Below are 22,754 nucleotides of genomic sequence, written 5' to 3'. Positions count from 1 at the left end.
TGCCCTGTCCTGAAAGCAGACATGAATGCAAACAAGAAATATGTACAAGGAACGAAATTAACTAAGTCTAATCAAGAGAACGTTTATTACACGTCATTGCTTCACACCATGTGTTGAAGAACTTTACTAGTTGATTATACTAACAAACTAAACATAGGTTAGAGAGACGAAAAAGAGAAAACTTTAGAAACTCTAAGCAGATGCCCTGAATTCAGACCACCAAGGCTTGAAACTCTACGTATCAGCTCCCAGGGACTGATGACAGGGTCAAAGTTAGAAGCTCACTAACACCTGCCAATCTATTACTACCTGCTTTCTGTAAATACTTGTTCTGTGTACTTGTATACAGCACATTCAGTGAACATACAATAGGTTTTAATGAAATGAGGTCTGATGCAGTATCATAAGTATTTAAGCTGTGGTAATTATCTCCAATTACTAATTCACCCTATTCATATGCATATTAGTCATCCTCTACAGTTGTATTCCTTTTGATGGATGGCAGTCAGTTTTTTAGTAATGCATGAGTTCTCACCACTCATATTCTTGTGCTGTGTGTGCACATGCTGTGTGCATGCGTGTGTAGAACTACAAGGAGCTGGAGCTGCTGAGGCTGGTTTATTACGGTGGTGTGCAGCATGACATCAGGAAGAAGGTCTGGCCTTTTTTGCTGGGACACTATAAGTTTGGGATGGGCAGGAAGGACATGAGCCAGGTACCAACACACATGTAGCTCTTCATCTGTATCTAAATAGGCAGAGCAGTGTGTGATTGCCTTGTGTTTCTAAAAAGATTGATGCAAAGGTCAGTGAGCGCTACCAGCAGGTGATGCGGGAGTGGAAGGCCTGTGAGGTGATTGTCAAGCAGAGGGAGAAGGAGATGCATTCAGCCATCTTTGCCAAGCTCTCGTCAGGCAGCAGCATTGACAGCCATGTCCTGCGTCTGGTTCATAGAGACTCCACGCTCAGCAACGAGGTGCGGTAGCATTATCAACCAGCGCATGTATTTCAAAGCACAGGGATCAAATGATGATGCTTAATAGCTGTTTGCTTACTTCTATGCATATAATATATCATTACCAAATATTGAATAATCATGTACATTTATTTCTATAAACTGCATTAATGCATTTTCAGGTGTTCATGTCGGTGGATGAGCCAGACACAGGGAGCCAGGAGACCCCCAGTGGAGAGGACAGCACCCCCACCATGACCACCTTGGGTCCTCCTGCAACTGTGCCCCAGGAGGAGCGCCTCCTGATGGAGTTTGACTCCCCTGATTCCGGTCTCCCTTCCTCTAGAAACTACTCCGTGACTTCTGCTCACTCTCAGATCCTGTCAAGTATAGATGATGGTCAGAGCACAGAGGAAGAAGGGGGGGGTACAGAGGAGGTCAGGACTCCAAGTGTGCTGGGGGAGTGTCAGGACTCCCTGACGGAGGACGGACTTTGTAATCAACTGGACAAACTGGTGACAAGTGAAGCAGCTACTGAGGGAATGCCTCCGTCCCTTTCCTCATACACGGTACACAGGATGGTGCAGTTATACAATGAAGTGCAGCTTCACCATCAACATGATGGTCAGTTGGGGTCATTGTTCATAGATAAACCTGAACCCCTTCAACCCTTTCTTCTTTGTACAGATCGAGCTACTGGACACAGTTGCTCTGAACCTCCACAGAATCGATAAAGATGTGCAGCGCTGCGATCGAAACAATTTCTACTTCACCACAACCAACCTGGAGAAACTACGCAACATCATGTGCAGGTAAGTGGTAACAACAAATGCTATGTACTATAATGTGTATATTATCAAATAAAGGTAATAAAGTTTAATTAATTGTTCAGTGCAAATGACCAGTAACAAGGTGCAAAATATTTTATTGTGCATTGTAATTTTGGAGCACTGCTTACAGTAAAGTAAACTGCAGGAGAACCAGATTCAGCGACAGATGTCTGCCTCGTGGTTGGGCTGATGGAACAGAGTAGGGTAGCTGAGTCTATATTATGTACACTCAAATCTAGTAGACCAGCACTGAGGAAAAGGCATTGTGAGATTTTCAGAACAGGGAAGCTGATGGAGGAAAGTCCAGTCAGACTCTGGCTGCAGCTTTTTTTAAGAGTAACTGGACAAACTGAGTAGGTTAGGTGGTCCAGCCTGGAGGGAACTAATGATGGAGTCTTGGTTCAGCATCCGCATCATGAGTAGAAAATTATGCTTAAATGCATTAGATCTTTAGACTGACTCTGACACTTGGTTGGCAGCTATGTGTGGGAACATCTAGAAATGGGCTACGTGCAGGGCATGTGTGACCTGCTTGCTCCACTCATGGTCATCTTGGATGATGGTAAGGACTATATCACTACACTATTTATTAGTATATGTCAATTAATAGGCAGTGTGTGCTAAATACCACTTTCATTGTGGTATTGGATGTTATGACAGACAAGCCTGGGATTAATGTAGAGTCTATGTCTGTCACTGTCAGAGTGCTTGGCCTACAGCTGCTTCACTCAGCTGATGAAAAGGATGAGTCAAAACTTCCCTAACGGTGGAATCATGGACACACACTTTGCCAACATGAGATCACTGATCCAGGTGAGAGACATGTCATTTAGCTGCTGTTGTGAGGTTGGGGTTGGGCCACTATAAGTTCCCTACAACTTGTGGCATTTACTGAACGTCTGACTTGTTTCTCTTGTCAGATCCTAGACTCAGAGCTGTTTGAACTAATGCAGCAAAATGGAGATTACACTCACTTCTACTTTTGTTATCGCTGGTTCCTGCTGGACTTCAAGAGAGGTAAGCAAGTAGCCCATCAGTGGCACTCACCCTACTGATGTTATGTGAGGTACATTAGTGGAAGGGAAGGTTGGCAGGGTTCCAGATGGGAAGGGTTCTAAACTGTTGTAATAGCAGCATGACGTCCAGGAGTTAACCTTAATTGCCCAACTGCTTGAGACAGTCCACCATTGTGCCCCTCCCTAATAAATGCACCATCACCAGCCTGAATGACTACAGGCCTGTCGCCCCAACGTCCATGGTCATGAAGGCCTTTGAGAAGCTGGTGCTGAGGCATCTGAAGGACATCACAGACCCCCTGCTGGACCGACTGCAGTTCGGCTACAGGAAAACCAGGTTAGCTGATGATGCAGTTAGCCTGGGACTCCACCACATCCTGCAGCACCTGGATCTCCCTGGCACAAATGCCAGGATCCTGACCGTGGACTTCAACTGTGCCTTTAATACCACCCCTGGAATACTCCACCAAACTGACCCAGCTTGCCGTCCCCAATCCCACTTGCCAGTGGATCAGGAGCTTCCTGACCGAAAGGAGGCAGGAGGTGAGGCTGGGCAGCATCACATCTGGCACCCGCAGCATCAGCACCAGCGCACCGCAGGGATGTGTACTCTTCCCACTGCTGTTCTCCCTGTACACTAATCATTGCACCTCAGGAAACCCGTCTGTGAAACTTGTACTGAAGTATGCAGACGACATGATCGTCATTCATGTGCGACCGGTGGCTTTCTGCGTTGTGTAGTGACTTTAAGGATCGACTCACAGCCGGGATTAAGGGTCGTCCAGTTTATTTTGATAAAAAGAAGTAAAACACACCCAACACAAGGGTAAAAAAAATCCACCCTCTCTCCTGTATATACTGTAAAGGCACCAGACACAAACACATAACTGAAGTTATCTTGATTAGTGCAACTTCAAGCTAGCGATACTGATCAACAAAACTAAACGAAAATCAGTCTGGGACCTAAAAGTATCGACATACATGTATATAAAAGTAATGACCGGGAAAACAAATATTAACAATCTGAACAAAACTTAATATAAAATTATTGGACATACAGTATACAGATATATACTCATATTATGGTACGTGAAACAGCACCCACTTCTGCCACCGGAGTCATGACAGAAAAAGGACGTGAGGGTGTGCAGCCCACATTTATAGAAAAAAAACAAAGAAGAAGAAATAAAGAAGAGGGGCTCCAGTTCTGTGCCACCAGGTATTACATATATAATTAGATATAAGATAATATTATTATATAGTACTTAGATCAGATTTTGTGTAATTATAATGAAATAACAACATAACCCAGTTACACATGCTCATCCAGGATGATGCTGAATCTGCATACAGACAAGAGGTGGAGCAGCTGGTTCAGTAGTGCACTCAGAACCAGCTGGAGCTCGATAGGTTCAAAACTGTGGAGATGACAGTGGACTTCAGGAAGTACCTCCTGCCCCCCTTCACCATCCACAACAACACAGTGTCTACTTTGGACACATTCAGGTTCCTAGGGTCCACAATCTCCCAGGACCTGAAGTGCCCCCCCACATAGACATTGTCAGCAAAAAGGCAGCAGAGGTTGTACTTTCTGAGACAGCTCAGGAAGTTCAACCTGCCCCAGGAGCTGCTGACCATCTTCTACACAGCCATCATCCAGTCTGTCCTCTGCACCTCCATCACTGTGTGGTTTGGTTGAGCCACCACCAAACAGGAGAGACATAGACTTCAGTGGGTGGTCCGGTCAGCAGAAAAGATCATTGGGATTTAACTTCTGTCCACTGAGCATCTGTACCGGGCCAGACTCAAAAAACAGGCTGTCAGCATCACTGCTAACCTCACACACAAACTGTTCAAACTCCTTCCATCTGGCAGGCGCCACAGAGCAATGGCCACCAGAACCACCAGACACAGAGCTAGCTTCTTCCTTTAGGCTGTGTCCGAGCTGAACTCATTCACATAGGGTAAGAACTGAAAAGACAGACCAAATCCAATTCCTTTTTTGCCTTGTGCAAACCTGGGGAATAAAAACGATCCTGAAAACACAATTCTGATTCTTAATAGTTAGTGTGCTGGAAATGATAAATGACCGGGGTAAGAAGGGAGAAACTAGGGGAAATTTGTCAGAACACATGACACTTACCATGTCTGTTGTACCAGAGCCTGGTCCAGAGATGTGAGGCCGTGGTAAAGTAATGTCCACACGTATGACACTAAGACACACTCAGCACCTTTGTGTCCTTTGAATGAACCTTGAACCTTTAAACCTTTGAATCTTTACTGTACTTTGTGTGTGCGTGCAGAACTCTTGTATGAGGACGTGTTTGCCGTGTGGGAGGTGATCTGGGTGGCTCCCAGGATTTCTTCACAGCACTTTGTCCTCTTTCTGGCTTTGGCCTTGGTCACCGTTTACCGTGAGATCATCATGGACAACAACATGGACTTCACTGACATCATCAAGTTCTTTAATGGTAAGACACACTGCACACTTGTTCTGTCCAACAGATGTAAAAATCGAATCGTAGACAGTTTTGTGAAGGGAGGGAGAGACCGAGCCACTCCCAGTTCGAACTTCCAAGTGTTATCATAATAAAAATCAACACAGATCACAAGTGTGCGTATCATGAGACAGACCATGTATCTGCATAAGTACAGTGTCACCTAAAAGGACTAACCAACCACACAACACAACACAACACAACACAACACACACAAAGGTGTTTTTGTACAGATGTTTTGACAGATTGTTGTGTGCTTCACAGAGATGGCAGAGCGCCACGATGTCCACCATATCTTGAACGTAGCACGTGAGCTGGTGCACAAAGTCCAGTCTCTGATGGACAACAAGTGATAAGAGGACAAGCAGAAGAGGGTTTCAGGACCCTCCTCACCCAATTGGAGCAGCAGCAGAACCGACTGTCTGCCCAGATCCACCAGGGGTCAGCCCTGGTCTGTTTACATATACTTATGGAATGCCCATGGTGACATGTAGATTTGTCTGCATGCTTGTAAGTTTGATCACACTGTGAACATATTTTGACTCCCCCCGATCCCACAGAGCTTGTGTGTGTGCATGAAAACACACAGTTCATAGTGGCTGTATCAACACTCTGGGTCGAGGAGTCCACCCTAGCTCCTCGACCCAGAACATGGAGGCCAGTCAGGAAGGCTGACGTGTTCTCAGTGTTTGACTCATGTTGCTCTGTGCACTGCTCAAGTACAGGACGTTCATGCAGCACAGCTGAAGCAGCTGCGTAGAAGATTCCATACGTGACCAAATGGACTGTGCCAACTACCTTTTAGAGTGTTTCCTAAGACAGCATGCCCCCATTTTGTTTCATTACCACACTGATGTTGCCTTTATCTGTAACAACCCAACATACTTAGTTGTACTTATAACGAGAGTTTCCTTTACAGTGCCCTCCACAGCAGGTGGTGGCACATAGAGGCCAATGTGTGGAGGCGCTGAACTGTGGACCCTCAGGATGAACTGCAGCAAACCTTTCTGAGCATGTCGCTTCTTAGAGTGTAATTTAACCTGAACAAAAAAGCACAAATATAAGACTGAGCACAAAGTCTACACAGGAGATCCAATTACACACAGGATCAATAGTCTCATTGTTCTGACTAGTTCTGACCAAACTGATTAAAAACAGCGTAACTATTTCAGCCTTTGTAAGTTTTTAGATTGATTAAAAGGATGAAACTGAGTCACAGACATAAAACCAGTGAGTCCAGAAGAAGTGGTTGCATTTTCCCCCGTGGAACCTGAATTTTGATTCCTCCAGACTCCAGCTCAGCCTCTGGACTGGAACAGTTGAAGGACACCTCCCCATTGTCCCAAGTTAAAAACTACCTAAGAAAAGCTGCTTAATGCCAAACCTCTGTAGTGTTCAGTGAATCAGTATAACTGTATCTGGTTTTGGCATCACAGCAACAGCACATTGTTTCAACTAAAAGGGAATTTTTGATGCTAGTTCCAATCCCTGTTGTCTGTGAGCGTTCCATTTCACCAAACCCAATGTGGCTGCATATGATTGGTCATCCAGCATGGACCTGCACCTACAAGTGCCAAGAGTCTTCCCCAATCTTGCGTGTACTGTAGTCATCTGGCTCTGATTCGCTAGCTTGATCCACGGTGGGTAGCTTGTATGGATGTTGCTGCGGACTGTGACCCCCCCGCTGCCACGGTAACAGAGGGCCAGTGGGGAAAACTGGGCCAGTCGCTGAGCTTCTTCTTCCAATCAGGACATTGTGTACCAAAGCCTTGAAGCAGCCCCCTCTGTGGCATGATGGCGTGCAATTTCATACTGCATCTTGAAGACTTGACTGTTTACTATGTGTGCAAAATATTTTTGAAAATGGTGATCTTGTATTGAACTACTGTGCATTTTATGTTGAAGAAAACCCATCAAAGTCTATATTGATGTAAATATAAACCAAAAGCCCAATATTTCTATGAGGACATAGACATATATAACTTATTTTGAGATCTATTTTTTATGTTGTGTTAAGAGCATTAGTCAGAGGTGTGTATGAATGTGTAAAGATTGTGTTACACGTTGACTGTTAAGTGTTCTTTCTTCAAATTTCTATTTATTTAGAGCCGATGATGCATTGCTGAATACGTATCATTTGCCTTTGAATGTAAAGTATTATTTAAAAAAAGTTGTTGAATAATGTGCTGCTTAATAGTCTTCAGATGTCTGACACAGATTTACAGTGGAGGCCTCATTCATGATACGACACAGGAAGCAGCCTTTTAATAAAACATGGGCTTTAACTGCTCATAACTGGTTCAATTAATAACGATCGCATAAGTGTGAACCTCAGGGCAGCTACTTTCATATTTGAACATCTAAATGTTCTTTTGCCTTAGTTACATCATTAAACTTATTCCTCGTGTTAGTTATTTTTCACACCATAGACAGCAATAAACACACACACACTGTTTAAAAAAAAGCACTTTATCACGGTCGATACTTCAGGTGGATCGGTACCCATGAGCACAAAGGCATGAAATTAAGAACAAACATTAAAATAGGTATTGCATCTTCCAAAAGCAAATTTTCCATTCATAAATACTTGTTGATTTTAAATCACTGCAGTTTCTTACAACAGAATCATAGAGTTGCAGAACTGCCTTCTACAAACAATGAGAATTATGCAACACCAAAATAACAATCAGCAGACATTCTGTGTTCTATACAGTACAACATCAAAGACCAATAGTTCTCCCTATGTGATGTGGTAGCAGCCTGCTCTGACCCAACCCCCGGTGAGACCATGAGGTCCAGTTCCACTGCACCTGGTCCTGTGCTGAAACAGAAACATATGACGTTAGTATGAAACCTCTGACAGAGCAACAGATCTCACATCCATGCACAAGGGAGAGTGAGTGCTCAGACCTATGAGCATGGATATTTATAATATTTATCTAAAGAACCTCAAATCAAAATGAGAAACACATCAGTATATAAACAGATAATGACTTGTTCTCCCCTTGATTCACCTGACACAATTTTACGTTGGAGAAACAGAATCTTAAACCAAATAATAAATGCCGATGCATAATTATCACTGGAAAAGCTATAACAGTACAAAGGCTTCACATCAGCGGTTCACTCATTTAGTTCCCCATCAGTAAAATAAGAAAAACATTAATTTCAATGTGTTAGAAGAAAAGGGTTTTTTTTAGACAGCCCTACGTACGTAAACATTACCGTGATGGTAATAACAAATACTGAAGCTAAAAAGACTGAAGAAGTTGACATTTATAATGAAGTCTTGGTAGAGAACTGGAGACGTGAGCTGGCTCATTATAAAGCCAAGCTGTGTGATGATGTCCAGTCAGTACCTGAGTTGTGATGAAGCCCCTCTGCTCCTAACTGGGGTTGGGTCTCTCTGCAGACTTCTGAATCTGTCAAAGAACACAGAGCAGCTCTGTGACACCCTTTCTGCCAAAGGAAACTCCCTCCATCCACATTAATTTTCTCAAGTACTTATGAAACAGAGGAAATGCAGCAAATGTGTTCAACTACCAGAAGTGGGCAGACACTTCCTTTAGAAAACTTCAAGATTTGTCATGAGACAAAAGGCCAAAACACTAAGTAACAAAATAACCACTAAGAACCACAACCATGAAAACCAAAAGACAACAAGATGCTTTAGATGGTGACACATAGGAGCGGTGGTACGAAACCCATCATACCGTGGAGCAGGGTATTCACTTAGCTGCATATGCTCTAACTCTGTTCTGGTGGTCAAACACCGGAAGAAAAGCTCAACAACAGGCAGAAATGTTACTGTACCTGTGACTGTTCTTTTAGGAAATCTGGAAGCTGAAATTCACCTTTAAAGACCTGGAAAAACAAAGGACCAGCTTTAGAATGCCACAATGCTGCATCAATTCATCACGTGGATCATTAAATGAGTGTAAAGTCTTACACAGTCACAGCTTCCCTCAGGCTGACTCCTCCTCAGGGTGAGGACTGAGGTGGACGGACATGCCATAAAGACTGGTTTTTTAAGCTACACCTCCACAGAAAGTCAACTCCTTCATGCTGAGTGGAAACAGGGTGGCGCACGCACGCACGCACATCCTTGTACTTCTGTGGAAGTGAGGACCTCCATTGACATAATGCCTTCCTTAGCACCTAACCCTAACCATCACAACTAAAGGCAGATATCTAACCCTTGCCCAAAGTCACATCTTAGACCTCAAACTGTCCTTCAGAAGAAGTGAGGACCGGCCAAAATGTCCTCACTTTGGGAGGAAAATACATATTTTGGTTCTCACTTCGATGCAGGCACACAAACGCGCGCAAGGTCCGTGTATGTTTTAACAGTTTGATTTCCCAACCAGAGTAAAAGCTGGGAAAATGAGAAAACAAGTTGTTTTCCGTTTTTTCCTCAAAACGTGAAAACCATTTGTTAATTTGCGCTTGAGCACCGGCTTCCTGACGTCGTTTTACTCTAAGGGTCTCACTTTCTAAGGCCACACATCTGACGTCTAATGTCCGTACCATCAGAGCAAACCTTATAGCGTGTTTGTGTGTGTGTGTGTGTGGGGGGGGGGGGGGGGGGGGTAGGAGGTCTCTTGTTACAATACGAAAGTACTGGACATACTGGGAGCTGTGGTCCTGACTACTTTACCTGCCATGACAGCTAACCCAAAGAACCATGTGCTGTGTTACCAGCATGTACAGACACATTAATAGCTCCTCCAGTTCTAAAACTGTCAGACCTTGTTCATAAACATAGTTCAAAAGTGTGCATTCAGCTGTGGCAGAATGCGTCAACGCTGTGCCTGAAATGGATGAAGGAGCCTGTGTACACAGGTTTTGGGGTTGTACTGTAATTATGAAAAAATTGCCACTTTATTTATTGTGCGATTGCCCCTGTTTATGCAATTTGTAAGTTAGTTTTGTATTGTCACACAGTACCATCATCTGTTTTTCCTATAATAAATGTTTTTTTGTATTCAGATGAAAAACAAAAAGGCCATTGTTTGGTACTGTGCATTTCATGGCTAACGATGCTGAACAGCTAACACACTCACAGGACCCGTTACACTATACTGTACATTTATGTTCATGGTATCCATTCCATTAAGATGGGCGACACAGATGTCCAGGTGGGTGAACAGGTTGAAACGTACAATAGACTGTCACCAGGTCAGACCACAGGGGTCAATATAAGAAGTGTGGCCCAGGCGTATGTGTGTAGTAAAGAATAATTTCGGACTCTCTGTGGATGCGCCAAATGTTATTCTATTTGTGTGTTCTACAATCCCCAGAGTAATTAATTGAAGCCCTTTGGTTGAGGCCCAGTGGCCTATACAAATATTACCACCACAAGTCAGTGAAGATGTGGAACTATATGTCTGCACATACTGTAAATGAGCAAAACCGTGACAGTAAACTCATCATTCATAGGAATGTTGTCCTTGTGGCGCCTGTGGTCTGGTAGAGGCCTGGTCCAAGTAAAACAACACCTTAGTGGGGTAGAGCACTGGGAGAGAGGCTGATGGTGGTACGGGTCCTGTGAGTGTGTTAGCCGTCCAGCATTGTTAGTCATGAAATACACAGTTCCAAACAACGTCCGTTTTTTTCTGAATACAAAAAACATTTATTAAACAAAAAACTGATGATGGTACTGCACTGATGGTGCGCACACACACGAACAGTTCATTTGTCTTATTGCAGCTCTGCCCTGCACAAACTGTGACATCTGTTTTTTCCCTATGATCTGAAAGCACATTTAGGTAAATGTAATATGCATGAGGACATCTGACATCTATCTAAGACATGCACTGCAAACATTTAAAAGTTCTCCTGGGTGCCTCCAAGCATAACTGCCTGTTAGCCTGAGTCAACACACTGCTTTCCAGCACCAGAGACATGTTTCTACTTTACTTCTGGGTTCCATTTTGCAGCCCTGCTCAGCGTACGCAGGTTCTGAGCCAGACTGCTCTGAGCCTGTTTCAACCCTTCGCCTCACACAGAGGCAAAGGAAAGAAGGAGTGGAACACAACAAGCAGGGAACAATAAAGCTACAGATCAATGTACAGATCAGCAGTTTGAAACCAACAGGAAGGAACTAACACTTTCCTCCAAACGCACTGTGGGCTGCAACAACTGCAGTAACAGAGCTGGCGATACAACTAAACGCATTTACTCAGGTTCTGCAGCGAGAGCATTTATGAAGAGTATAGTTACTGCAGACACAGATTCAGAATGAAATCATAAACTACTGTAGTTGATGATGGATTCTTAGAAATTACGTTCTTGTCAGGACACATAGGGTTAAAACCACTGCACCCTTCACTGACCTGACTGTCTCTATACTAACACAACTACACTGCTACGATGACTTGTACTAAGTGCCTAACTGTCCTTTTAGATTATTTCACCACCGTGTCTCTGTAAACACATGTTTGCTGTTTAGTTATTACATGTACATGTTATGAAACTATATTATGAACTAAGCTCAAGTGCAGGAGCACCAGTTACACAACCACAGCTGTCCTACACTCCAGGGAACATTTCGCAGGCATCTTCACTCCAGCTTAATCTAGCAGTAAATATAAAGAAGGAATACTTTCCATGTCATAAACTGCAATGAAAATAAATCTGATCTTTCTTCTTACTAATAACTTAAATCTATACTACAGTTACACACACACACACACACACACACACACACACACACACACACACACACACACACACACACACACACACACACACACCAATGCTAATAAACATAAACATCGTCTACAACCCTAAGCCCACACCAAAGGCCTGAGGCATGCCTCCTTACGGCCCGGCAGGGCCTGATAGGGAGGGACCAGCACCGACGGGTCAGCCAAGCTGCCTGCTGGAACAAGCAGTAGGTCAGTGCAGCGTGGAAGTAGGGGAACAAGCGAATGGCTGTGCATGGCCGGAGGTGCCTGGTCCCAGAGGTCTGACTGTGGTGGCAGCCCAGAGCGTCTGAAAAGCTGCCAGAGTGGAGTCAAAGCTGGGGAGTGTTTCAGCAGTACGTTTATCGGTTCTTGCTCTCCCAATAGTAACATTCTCAGCGTATTGTTGCCTCCAGCATAAGGCCAGGATGTGAAATTCACACTCTTTCTGCTAAGTTTAGCTGTAAAGAATAACAGAACCAGAGGTCTGTTGCCCTCATAAACCAAAAACTTATACTTGATCAAATGTGTCTACGTCAGTTTCCAGAGATAGTTTGAAAGAAAGAAAGTTCCCAGGACATGGCAAAAACATGAAGTACCTGCCGGGGAACAAAAAACATTTAAATGGTTCCAGTGATGTCATTTCAGTAATAACAGCTACATTTCTTGACCCTGCAATGTCAAAGTGTATCTGTTCTTTGACCCCAAATGTCAGAGGTGCGTCGATCTTTCATCGTTCATGTTAAAGGGCGCTGTGATCGTCAGAATGCTGCTATTATGTGTGGAGCGTCCGCTAACAGTCGCCTCCTGGAGTGTGTGGTTTTATAAGGACGCTGCTACGAGGGATTAGCCGCTGGTGCGTTCTGTATATCCTCCTTTAGTCTGTGCTCTCCGTATCACCCGAGCGATGCTTTTCCCCGCCTGAGCTCACAGTCCGGCAGGGGCATGGTATTCTTCTACAATCCGTAAGGGGTGGGGCGTCTTGCCCATCCGATACCTCCTTCCCCCATCTGGGTTTAGGCGTCAAGTCAGCCGTCTGTTGTTTTAGATGGTGCGTGCTATTCGACTGTTTGAAACAAGGGTCTTGCATTTGTAGTGAGATCTATATCCAGTGAGCGACAGAGTACGCTGCTGGTGTACAACAACTGCAACTTGCAAAGCATATACCCTTGCAGCGTTGATAGTCCTATGGTCCTCGGCCTGCAACCATATGGCATTTAGGCCAGGGGGCCCTACTGTGAAGGAGTCTTCTCACTCGACACACACACACACACACACACACACACACACACACACACACACACACACACACACACACACACACACACACACACACACTTCATTCCATTCGGTCTTGGTTATTTGAGTTGATTTGTTGTTTAAAACAAAGGGTCTGAGGATGGCACCGCTCTAATGGACTCCGGGGCGAGTCCATCCAGCCATTTGTTATATGAGTCGATTTGTTATTGGAAACAGAAGGCGTGAGCATGTTCCCGGGGGTATATGCCGGGGTCATTCAGGAGGCACGCACTCTGGATTTCTAGTATTATTTAGAATGTATATAATCTATTATAGTATAATATGATGATGATTATATGAAATACTGCTTTAACCCGTTACATCCCAGGATTATGCTGAGGAGTCCTCCTTGAAAAAAAAAACATTTTAAAAGTATAGAGGTGTTAAGGCGTCAGCGGGGACAGGGCCTCAGCAGGGGGTCGGGGTGCCACATCTGTAAAACAATTTGACCAGTTTTGAGCAGATTCTATGGAGAAACTCTGTATAAATATAGGCGGAGTTGAAATGCCAGAGTCATCCCGAACCCAGGCCTTCATCCTAGATCTTTGTTGGATGTTGAAACAGCGGCATGATTCAAGGTAAAGCGCCGGCGGAATGCCAAGGATCTCATTTCTCTGTTTCTCCTGAAAATATGCGCTAACAAATTTCATTTGCATCAGCGCCAGCATCTCATGTAGCCAGTGGATGGCGACTGCCAGAGAGCGCTTGACTCTGTAAGTATGACTTCGCTTTGCAAAATCGATGATTAATAGACTGTAGAACGCTTTGAAAAAGTTTTCTTTTTGTCATCGTCAGATAGCCTTGCGCTTCAAAATTGCCAGAGCCAGCAATTTCAACTGCAGTTGCAGATCAACATTCAAGCGTGTTGAAAATAATAGCGTTTTTACCTTTTCTAAAAAAAATCGCTGAGATACATCAGCCACCACGGACCGATTACAGTCTCGACAGTGAGTATGGATATTGTAAAACATGATTATATTGTCTCTTATTCTGACGGTTCTGTTGTAATAAACTCTCTTTTTTTTATTCACAGTATAAGACGACGCGCTTCTGGAGAGCTTCCTCACCAGACCAGGAAGAGATATTCGCTGTCAGCGGTTTCGACGCCGTTGCGCCGTAACCCAACCTGGAGCCACAGCAACAACAACAACAACAACAACAACAACAACAACAACAACAACAACAACAACAACAACAACAACAACAACAACAACAACAACAACAACAACAACAACAGCAACAGCAACAGCAACAGCAACAGCGGAGCCCTGAAGAGGAGAGTCTGATTGGCGAGTTGGAGCGGGTACTGTCCCGACAGCCGAGCGTGGAGCCTTCGTCTCCTGATAGCGGAGCCCTGTGCTTCTAGCGAAGCAGAGTGTCCCGGAACAGGCGAAGCAAACCCCCTTGCGTCGTCGGGGGATTCCATGCCCGAGGGGTCGTAAAAAAGTTTCTTATTTAAGCAATTTTTTTTAAAGAAGGGTTTCTACGGGTTTGACTAACTCGAGACTGTTTTCAAGCAGATTCTGCTCGTCCGGGACTACGAGGGAGGAGGCGGCTCCAAGGATCAAGGCTGCTCTTTAATAAGGCCCTTGAGCACACACTTGAGGGCATCGTCTGGAATGTTATTGAACGGGGTCTGATGATGAATGATTTGCTCCGCATCCTGATATGACGTGAAAATTGTGCTGGAATGTCGCTCCTTTGAATATTAAATAACAAGATGGCTGATAAAAACTCTGATCTCAATGATTTACAAAGCCTCGAAGCCGAAGATGTGTTAGCTTTAATATCGCTGCCCAAAGAGGGTTTAATGGTGTAAATATAACCACCGAACTTTTGATAGGTTGGATGAATTGGTCAATTATTTGGTGGCGAGAGTCGGAAGTGTGTCTCCAATCTGCTGGAAAATCCCACATTCAGTGCTAAAGCCGTCAGTCTGCGCCTCCAGGCGCGTGTGTGCTCAGTCTGTAGTACCAATAGAAAATACTGAAGTTTGTTTGAGAAAGCGTCTGCTAGTTTCCCAAACAAACTTCAGTATTTTCGGGTCGGGGTCCTCCATGTCGAACACTCCCACTCCAATAGCATCGCTCAGGCGCTGCTCCGGCACCGCTCGCTTCCTCTTCTCAACGGGCTCATCTTCCTCGTCAGATTCATCCTCATCCATTCTGTCAAAAAGCTCACTCAGATACCCCACTACTATGCCACGCAAAACACTCCAGTCATACGCAGTGATCGGCATCATTATAGTGTCGGAAGAAAACATCTCTGTCTTTGAGCTGGTAAAGACGCAACTCCCCCGTGGGGTAGCAAAACACATAGCCGAAAGAGCCTGACGCTAGGTTAAGCTCGCCTTTGAGAGACGCGGGTAGCACTCTCTGCACTCTGCACAATCGCAGCTTCGTTTTCTTAGGAGCTCTGCGCTGATACTGACTCTCCACCACAACCCCAACAATCACGCTGCTGCTGATGCTGCCAGAATCCTCTACTGCGGGAGAATCTGCCATTTTCCTGTTTTTTTCCCACACACGAGAGTCTCTGATCACTACAAAATCCTAAACCCTAAATCCTAAATCCAAAAACCAGGCGACTGGTAACAGACGTGTCACATAACAGCTGCGTTCTGATGATCACAGCGCCCTTTAACACGGAGGATGAAAGATCGGCGCACCTCTGACATTCGGGGTGCAGGTACACTTTCACTTTCGAGGTGAAAGAACAGGTACACTTTGACTTTCGGGGTGAAAGAACAGGTATACTTTGACATTCCGGGGTCAAGGATGAAAAGGTCAAGTGACCTTTGACCTAAAGCTGTCAAAATCTAGGTTGATCAATGGTTGGTTCCTATACTCTCTTGTAGTCACACATAGCATCTCATTGTTACCAAAGAAATATTCCAGTGCAGTACAAACAAAAACTACATGAATGAATGCATAAGAACATCAGCGTTGATGATTAAACTCCATGTTCCACCAGTAGAGCTCCACAGATGACAGGAGACGCTGTAAGGCCTCAACCTTGATGGACTGAAGCTATTCAGTTGTGAGAGCAAATAAAAGCAGGTGAGCTGAGAGGTGCCACAGTGATCAAGAGCCCAGAGGCCCTGGATCAATGTGATATAATCAGCCTGCACATCATTTACTGCCACACATCAATATGAAGGAATGTCTCTACTACAGACCTTAAACGCAACACATCTCATGTTTCCACTAATTAGTATAATTACTGTGACTGAAATTGAGAACATACTGATGAATGATTACAACCAGACGTGAAACAACAGTCAGAGATGAAGCTGATCCTGCGGTTTGTCACTACAATGCTCTCCCCTTATCACACTTTATCATTCAGCGGTTTACTTTAGGGCTAGTTGCCAGATGTCTTATACAAGAAAGGCAGAGAGAGCAATGCATTGTGGCCTTATAGTTACTGAACAGGAACTAAACTTTGTTGAACTCAGCATTCACACAAACAGTACTATGTTGGAGCTACAGATCCAGAGGAGGGCCAAGTGCAGATCTCACGGTTTGTTGTTTCATCCTAAGCACATCTTTTGTGATGGTCTCGAGATGTCCACACAGAACCACATGACGATGAACCTGATCCCAGGTTCCTAAATATTCAATAAAAATTAATCTACTGATAGGGGACAGCTAAGAGAACCGGGGCCTTCAGGACCACCTTTCCCCCACACACACTGTAAGTTCCAGAACCAAGCCCAGGGCCCAAGCAGAACCACCAACCTCAACAGTCTGTCCAGACAACCTCACCTCATCATTGCTGACCTCCGCAGAATCAGCTTCAGTTGCTGTAAAATGAGTAATCTGTATTTGGACATTAGGTCTTCAAAAAGGGTAAATAGTTTTGTAAAGCGCTTTAACCAATTACCTCACCGATGCCAGAGCTGCTACACAGCTTTGGCTGACCCCGGGGCCACGGGGGATTCAATGTCTCTATAAGAACTAAGATGTGAGTGTAGTGTCTTCAACCACGCCTGGCCGGGCTGTAATCATGTTTAGGTACTGTAGGATCACTTGTTTTTATCAGTGAAATGAGCAAAGGCTGTCATCTGTGGAAATTGACCTCTGTCAATAATGAGAACCTAAAGTTATATTGTGATTTCCCCATTTACACAATTATCCATGTGACTTTTGGGAGGCTGATCATCATCTGGGAGGCTGATCATCATCAGGGAGGTAAGTTACATATAGCCTGATCATTATATTCATAGATCATGGAGCTTTGCCCTATTACCCACGTCCTCTTAATTCATTCAAACCACCACTTAGATTAGATAGATTCATTCATGATGGTTGGTTGATACTCTAATGTTGCATATCATCCAATCATATGAACTGTTTTATTCTCCAACAGTGTTGTTTTATTTAAATATTAAATTTGTTAAAGCCGTGACGATTATTTCCCCGTACATCTGCACATCACCTGCTCTCTGTAGGCAAATGCTGCATCATTCGTCGTGTTTGAGCTGACTGTTTGCTACACTACACTACACAGCTCACTCAACAGGTCTCCAGGTAACCAGAGACAGATCTCAGATTAGTTTGTGGTGTTTCACTTCCGCTGAATGCTTTTCATGTGCATGTACTAATCTGTAGATCATGATGTGGGGTAGTGAGCTAGCCACCATGAGCCACTGCAGGGGGTCTACACAATAACGTCTCAGTGTTTGCAGTAGTCACACTGTGGCAGAAACACAACATCACATATGTCTTACATTCATGTAGAAGTCAAAAAAGCAGAATATATACAATGCTGAATAAACTAATGCAGTCCAATTACTGCTGTAACCTGAATCTAGCAGCTTGTGAAAAAACAATAATACGATACAGTGACAAACCCTGGGTTCAGTGCAGGTAATCACACTAATAACCTGCAGATGTACACAACATCTGAAAAAGGGAGAGTGAACACACATGTCAACAAGACACATCAGCCTCATCTATCGCGAGCACAGTCAGGAGAAGGAGGAAGGGCTGATGTTGTGTCTGATGTGTCTGCATTCCAATGTGCTAAGAAGACCACAGACACGCGAAAACATTTCAGTAGGACGTGCTAAATGCTGTCAAACGTTATGGGCTAAATCTGTGCACACACTACATAAACATGTGTATGTTTGAGTCAAACTGCTCCAAACTTGTTCTCTGTTTGTCATTCGCTGTTTTGGTTCATCCTGCCTCACTGTCAACTACAGTATTACCCCCACAAAGAACAGAGAGAATGGCTGTCGACAACCACACAACCCACTGAGCTTTACCCTATGACCATCAACTGTCAAACTCACATTATCATAGTGTTCACATAGGAGCACAGGGAGGAGTCTGATGCTTCCTGATGAAGCTCGATGGATCCCTGACTGTTCAGTCAACCTCGTCTATTTGGTTTTCACTGTGTCTGCAAACTCTGCCACCTGAGTGTTGGCTTGTTCTGCCTGGTCAAACTTTATTCTAGCTGTGACAGGATCTCACACCTGTTAATGTAATACTGCTTGTTTGTATAAAGCACCATACAGTGTTTCCCCTAGAATCATGGGTTTGGAAAGAGGGATGGGTAGTGCTGCAAAACACTCACAAACACTTGTGAATCATATTATATTATAATCATATAATATTATAACGTCTGAACAATTACTGTGTTTAATAACTGTACACTGAACTAAACACTAACCACCAGATTTATTTTAAAAAATGTAAAAAGAAAAGGTTAGCAAAAAAAAGATTAACAATTGCCCTCTGACAGCCAAATTGGTTAAAAACTTGTCATTGGGTGGTGGCTAGACCTTAGGTGCTTGCCAGGGGCAGGACAGGCAGCAGTTCTTTTCTCTACTTTGACTAGGAGTAGGAAAGCTACACCAGCTGCTACTCACAACAGCAAGTATTGTCATCTTTAGCATTTAAAAAAATGCCCATATTTTTGACTGCTTTTCAGGCTGATACGACATTCTTTCACGCGGTCTCTGTCCACTGGTGGGTGTGTGCATGCATTAGGGTGCCATACGGAGGAAAATTGTAAAAATTGTAGAAATGACATGCCATCAGATAAATAACATAGAGCTATTTAGTTTAATAAAAAAGCACAGACCTCGTATATAGGAAAGATCATCTGAAATTACTTCTGTCGTTATTCTATGAAAACAAAATAAAATAAAATTAACTTGACCTTTAAGGGGGGCGGGTGGTGCACACCCCTAATATAATGGTAGGGGAAACACTGCCATATGTAGAGATCTGTACAACATATGACCCACTGTCATGAGAGATTAAGAGACAAAAACACTGAATTCAGTAACCTTTCAGGTTATAACTACAAATGCAACAACAAACAACACTTTTCACCCATTGTTCAGTCATGATGGGTGAAGGGACATCTCTCCAGTAGTGGATTATGTCATCTGCTAACACCTCAGTCAGTGGCACCACAGCTTCACGTCTGAATATTCCTATCAGTCAAACCACTAAATACATATAGGTCAATGAGATGATGTGACGACTGTAAGTTGAACCACAAGCTCAGAGCAGCAGAGCCTGTCAACACAGCTCGAGCAAAAAAATGTACATTATAAAACATTCTTCTCTCCAAAAATAGCAGATAGCAAGGCATGAGGGGGCATTGGCTTCTGGAAGGATAAGAATGCTGAGGCCAAACACTCATGTTATGAAAGGCTCCGCAATTAAAGCAACATCTACTGTATATAAACAGAGAAAAAGTCTAAATACAGAGACACAAAAATCAGCTTTCATTTTAAATAATGTCATATAAAAACTAGCAGTTGTTAATACCAGCAGCAGTGGGTACAGGAGCAAGCTGTTTGCTGATTGGTCAGTGGGAACCAACCCATCTTTTTTCTGAGCTTGTGGCGAGTTGTTGGTCTCCACCCTCCCTCAGCCAGAGCATCCCCATCTGCTACCAGGCTAATTTCTCCAGAACACCCTGCGACCAGCCAGAATGACCATAGTCCCATAGCACTCACTGCAGCCTCTTTGTGGTTTAGAGGAGGCGCTGACCCACATCTAGATAAACTAGACCCTCTGCCATGCACCTGTGTTCCAACCTGTCTACCTCAGGCGCTACCGCCACCTTCCTATCTCTCTTACCCAGTTGGATGATCAGGCAGCTGTAGTCCTGTTCACACTGGGACACACCCCACATTCTGACTGGCTCCTAGACTGGAACCTCAACTGTCCCCACCAAGTACACAGGTACACAGGAGTGTGTTTTCATCCCCATCCTCTACACGATGTGTAACATCCTGAAACTGGTTGATGACACTGCAGTGACAGGACAGATCCCAGATCTTGAGAAGCTGCATTAACAGCTCTCAGCTACACATATATGACAGCATCACTTTTGTTTCTATATGAAAATAATTTCTCATCTGGGTTTATGTCAACACATTTGACATGCATGTGAAAACAGGACTCATGTTCACGCATGCTCACCCTCCTGGTGTTATCCAGCACTTTAGGGTCCGGCCGTCCATAGTTGGGGGGGTTGGCGTGGGGATCGTAGCCCAACCTGGAGAGCATGGGGGCAATAACAGCCATGTCCCTCACCACATCAGCTGGTATCTTCCCCACCCATTTGGATAAGGCCTCTACATTGACGGGTTTGATGACCTGGTCCGTGGACCTCTCCACCCTGTCAACACAAAGACATACGCTGATTTTAATAACTAAATATAAAAAGAATTACAAGATGTTAGTGTCATGTGCTCTTAACCTTAACTGATGATATGAACATCAGTTATTTTCTTCATCGTAAATGTAAAACGGAAAGTAGGAAAAATAACTAAAGAGAAATTTGTTAAAACCTGATTCTCAGCAGCATCTACTCATTCTACCGGAATGACTCAGTGCTGGATGAAGTAGGATTTGTTGGGTTTTCTAGATAGTGGTATTAAAACTGGATTACCATCAATGCTTGACAAAGGTCATTGTTTGGGACAGAGCAAGAGGGCTTAAGTTCTTTCCTTTCATCAATACATGGAGGCCAGGCTTTTAGGAGGGAATGCACCATTATGTTGTGGGGAAATTATTCATTGTATGGAATCAAACAGGAAGCTGATGGACTGTAGTAAAGGATTTTATGACTAATCAATACACAACCACACTTTAGAGTCATTGAATTAACAGCTCCAGGGCCACACTGCTCAGTAGACACCACCAATCCTAATGCAAATCAGCTTTACCATATTTTGATATTACAGACACTTAAAATACCATTTAATTAAAAGTCCAGCTGTGGTAGGCAGTGTCTGCATTAGGTTTCTGTTTGTGGGTGCATAATAAAACAAACCTTAACCATTACTCAAGTTCCGTTAAAGATGTGATGCAGTTTCTTCAATGCAAACCATCCAACCTGCTACTCTAGCAAAGGTCAAAGGCCACACACTAAAGTCTGTCATACATCAACATGGATCCTCACGATTTCAGGAGATTACATAGGAAACTGGATGTGTGACTGTGAACCTCTGAGACTTCAAACACACTCTCTCTGTGCCCCAAGCTCTATTTACGGTGTGTGTATGGGACGTACACACGCAGGTTTGGCACTGGTGGCTGTTATGGGAAAAATTGTTTCTTCCTTATTCTATGCAGTTATTATATGATTTATGACTTATGTTCTGCAATTAATATATTTTGTCTTACTTCTGTTTTATGTATTTCACCTAGATTGTTCAATGGTTGTTTCTGCCTGATAGAGTCTGGACTCTAGCTCCCAAACACAAGGCGTTGTGTGTCTCTGTCTGTTGAGCTTAGCGCTCCTTCTTCTCAGATAGTCAGACGTCAGCGATGCAGATGTGAGAATGTAAACATCTCCACACACACAGCGACAGGGATGATGCATGCAGTTTGATTGGGCTACACAGACGTTCCACCGTAGTCAAACCGAGGCGTTAAAAGGCAGAAACAACTTGAGGATTTTGGGCTCTTTGCATCACACCTTTGTGGTGTGTGCACTGATCTCCCCAGCTGGTTTTTTGATGTGCACGATCAACATCCATGCTTTTGATTTGCTTTCCCCATTATTTTCATTTTCCTTTATTTTTATAATAAATCACACAAAAGACAACTCTCTCGTTTGCCTCTTTATAGGTAATTTCCACCACATGGCTTTGACACCAATCACCTACAGAATCGAGCTGAAGCTTTGATTCAGGTCTGGGAGAAGGTCTGTGTGGGACCCATTGTCCCACCTCATTGGGAGCATCTTCAAACTTAGTCAGGAGTTTTAAATATGAATTCATTATTTGGGGTTGAAGCTTTTGTTTTCCAGTGACCTGTGTTACTGTACATTAATACGTTATTTAGTTAAAGTTAGGTAATGTCCTCATTATTATGGACATTAGTAAGGTCTTTCGCTGGACAAACAACCCCTTTATATTTTTAAGATCACTTTAGAAAAATGGAGGTTCTAAGAAACAGGCAAAGACCTAGATTTCCACTTCTAAACTGA

General features: G+C 43.8%; 2 protein-coding genes and 1 long non-coding RNA gene across 10 annotated transcripts in view; 2 read left to right on the top strand and 1 right to left on the bottom strand.

Moving 5' to 3' along the window:
- The window catches only part of sgsm2 (small G protein signaling modulator 2), an 86,925-nt gene extending 79,332 nt beyond the window's left edge, over positions 1-7,593 (top strand). For all 6 annotated transcript variants that reach the window (XM_029171414.3, XM_029171413.3, XM_029171412.3 and 3 more), the window contains 9 exons: positions 587-715; positions 793-975; positions 1,137-1,523; positions 1,642-1,766; positions 2,264-2,346; positions 2,488-2,597; positions 2,705-2,801; positions 5,104-5,271; positions 5,563-7,593. In XM_029171414.3, the coding sequence (XP_029027247.1) occupies positions 587-715; positions 793-975; positions 1,137-1,523; positions 1,642-1,766; positions 2,264-2,346; positions 2,488-2,597; positions 2,705-2,801; positions 5,104-5,271; positions 5,563-5,651 (1,371 nt within the window). In that variant the 3' untranslated portion in view covers positions 5,652-7,593. The remainder of the gene's footprint in view (positions 1-586; positions 716-792; positions 976-1,136; positions 1,524-1,641; positions 1,767-2,263; positions 2,347-2,487; positions 2,598-2,704; positions 2,802-5,103; positions 5,272-5,562) is intronic.
- Positions 7,594-7,751: 158 nt separating this feature from the next.
- Positions 7,752-22,754, bottom strand: part of tpst1 (tyrosylprotein sulfotransferase 1) — a 28,270-nt gene continuing 13,267 nt past the window's right edge. Inside the window, exons 3-6 of one of the 2 annotated variants that reach the window (XM_029171419.3) lie at positions 20,738-20,936; positions 9,112-9,162; positions 8,658-8,720; positions 7,752-8,119 (exon numbers count right to left, since the gene is read on the bottom strand). In XM_029171419.3, the coding sequence (XP_029027252.1) occupies positions 8,685-8,720; positions 9,112-9,162; positions 20,738-20,936 (286 nt within the window). In that variant the 3' untranslated portion in view covers positions 7,752-8,119; positions 8,658-8,684. The remainder of the gene's footprint in view (positions 8,120-8,657; positions 8,721-9,111; positions 9,163-20,737; positions 20,937-22,754) is intronic. The other variant, XM_029171420.3, reaches the window with a different exon arrangement.
- LOC121202674 (uncharacterized) lies at positions 13,181-22,370 on the top strand. Of its 2 annotated transcripts, XR_005898499.2 has the most exons (3): positions 13,181-14,230; positions 14,317-14,718; positions 14,804-22,370. It is a non-coding gene; the product is annotated as an uncharacterized LOC121202674 (long non-coding RNA). The 2 variants fall into 2 exon arrangements; XR_008696412.1 differs by having other exon boundaries at positions 14,317-22,370.

This window comes from Betta splendens, chromosome 13 (genome assembly GCF_900634795.4).
Source record: "Betta splendens chromosome 13, fBetSpl5.4, whole genome shotgun sequence".
Taxonomy (NCBI): domain Eukaryota; kingdom Metazoa; phylum Chordata; class Actinopteri; order Anabantiformes; family Osphronemidae; genus Betta; species Betta splendens.
This window is presented reverse-complemented; position numbering and strand designations above follow the sequence as displayed.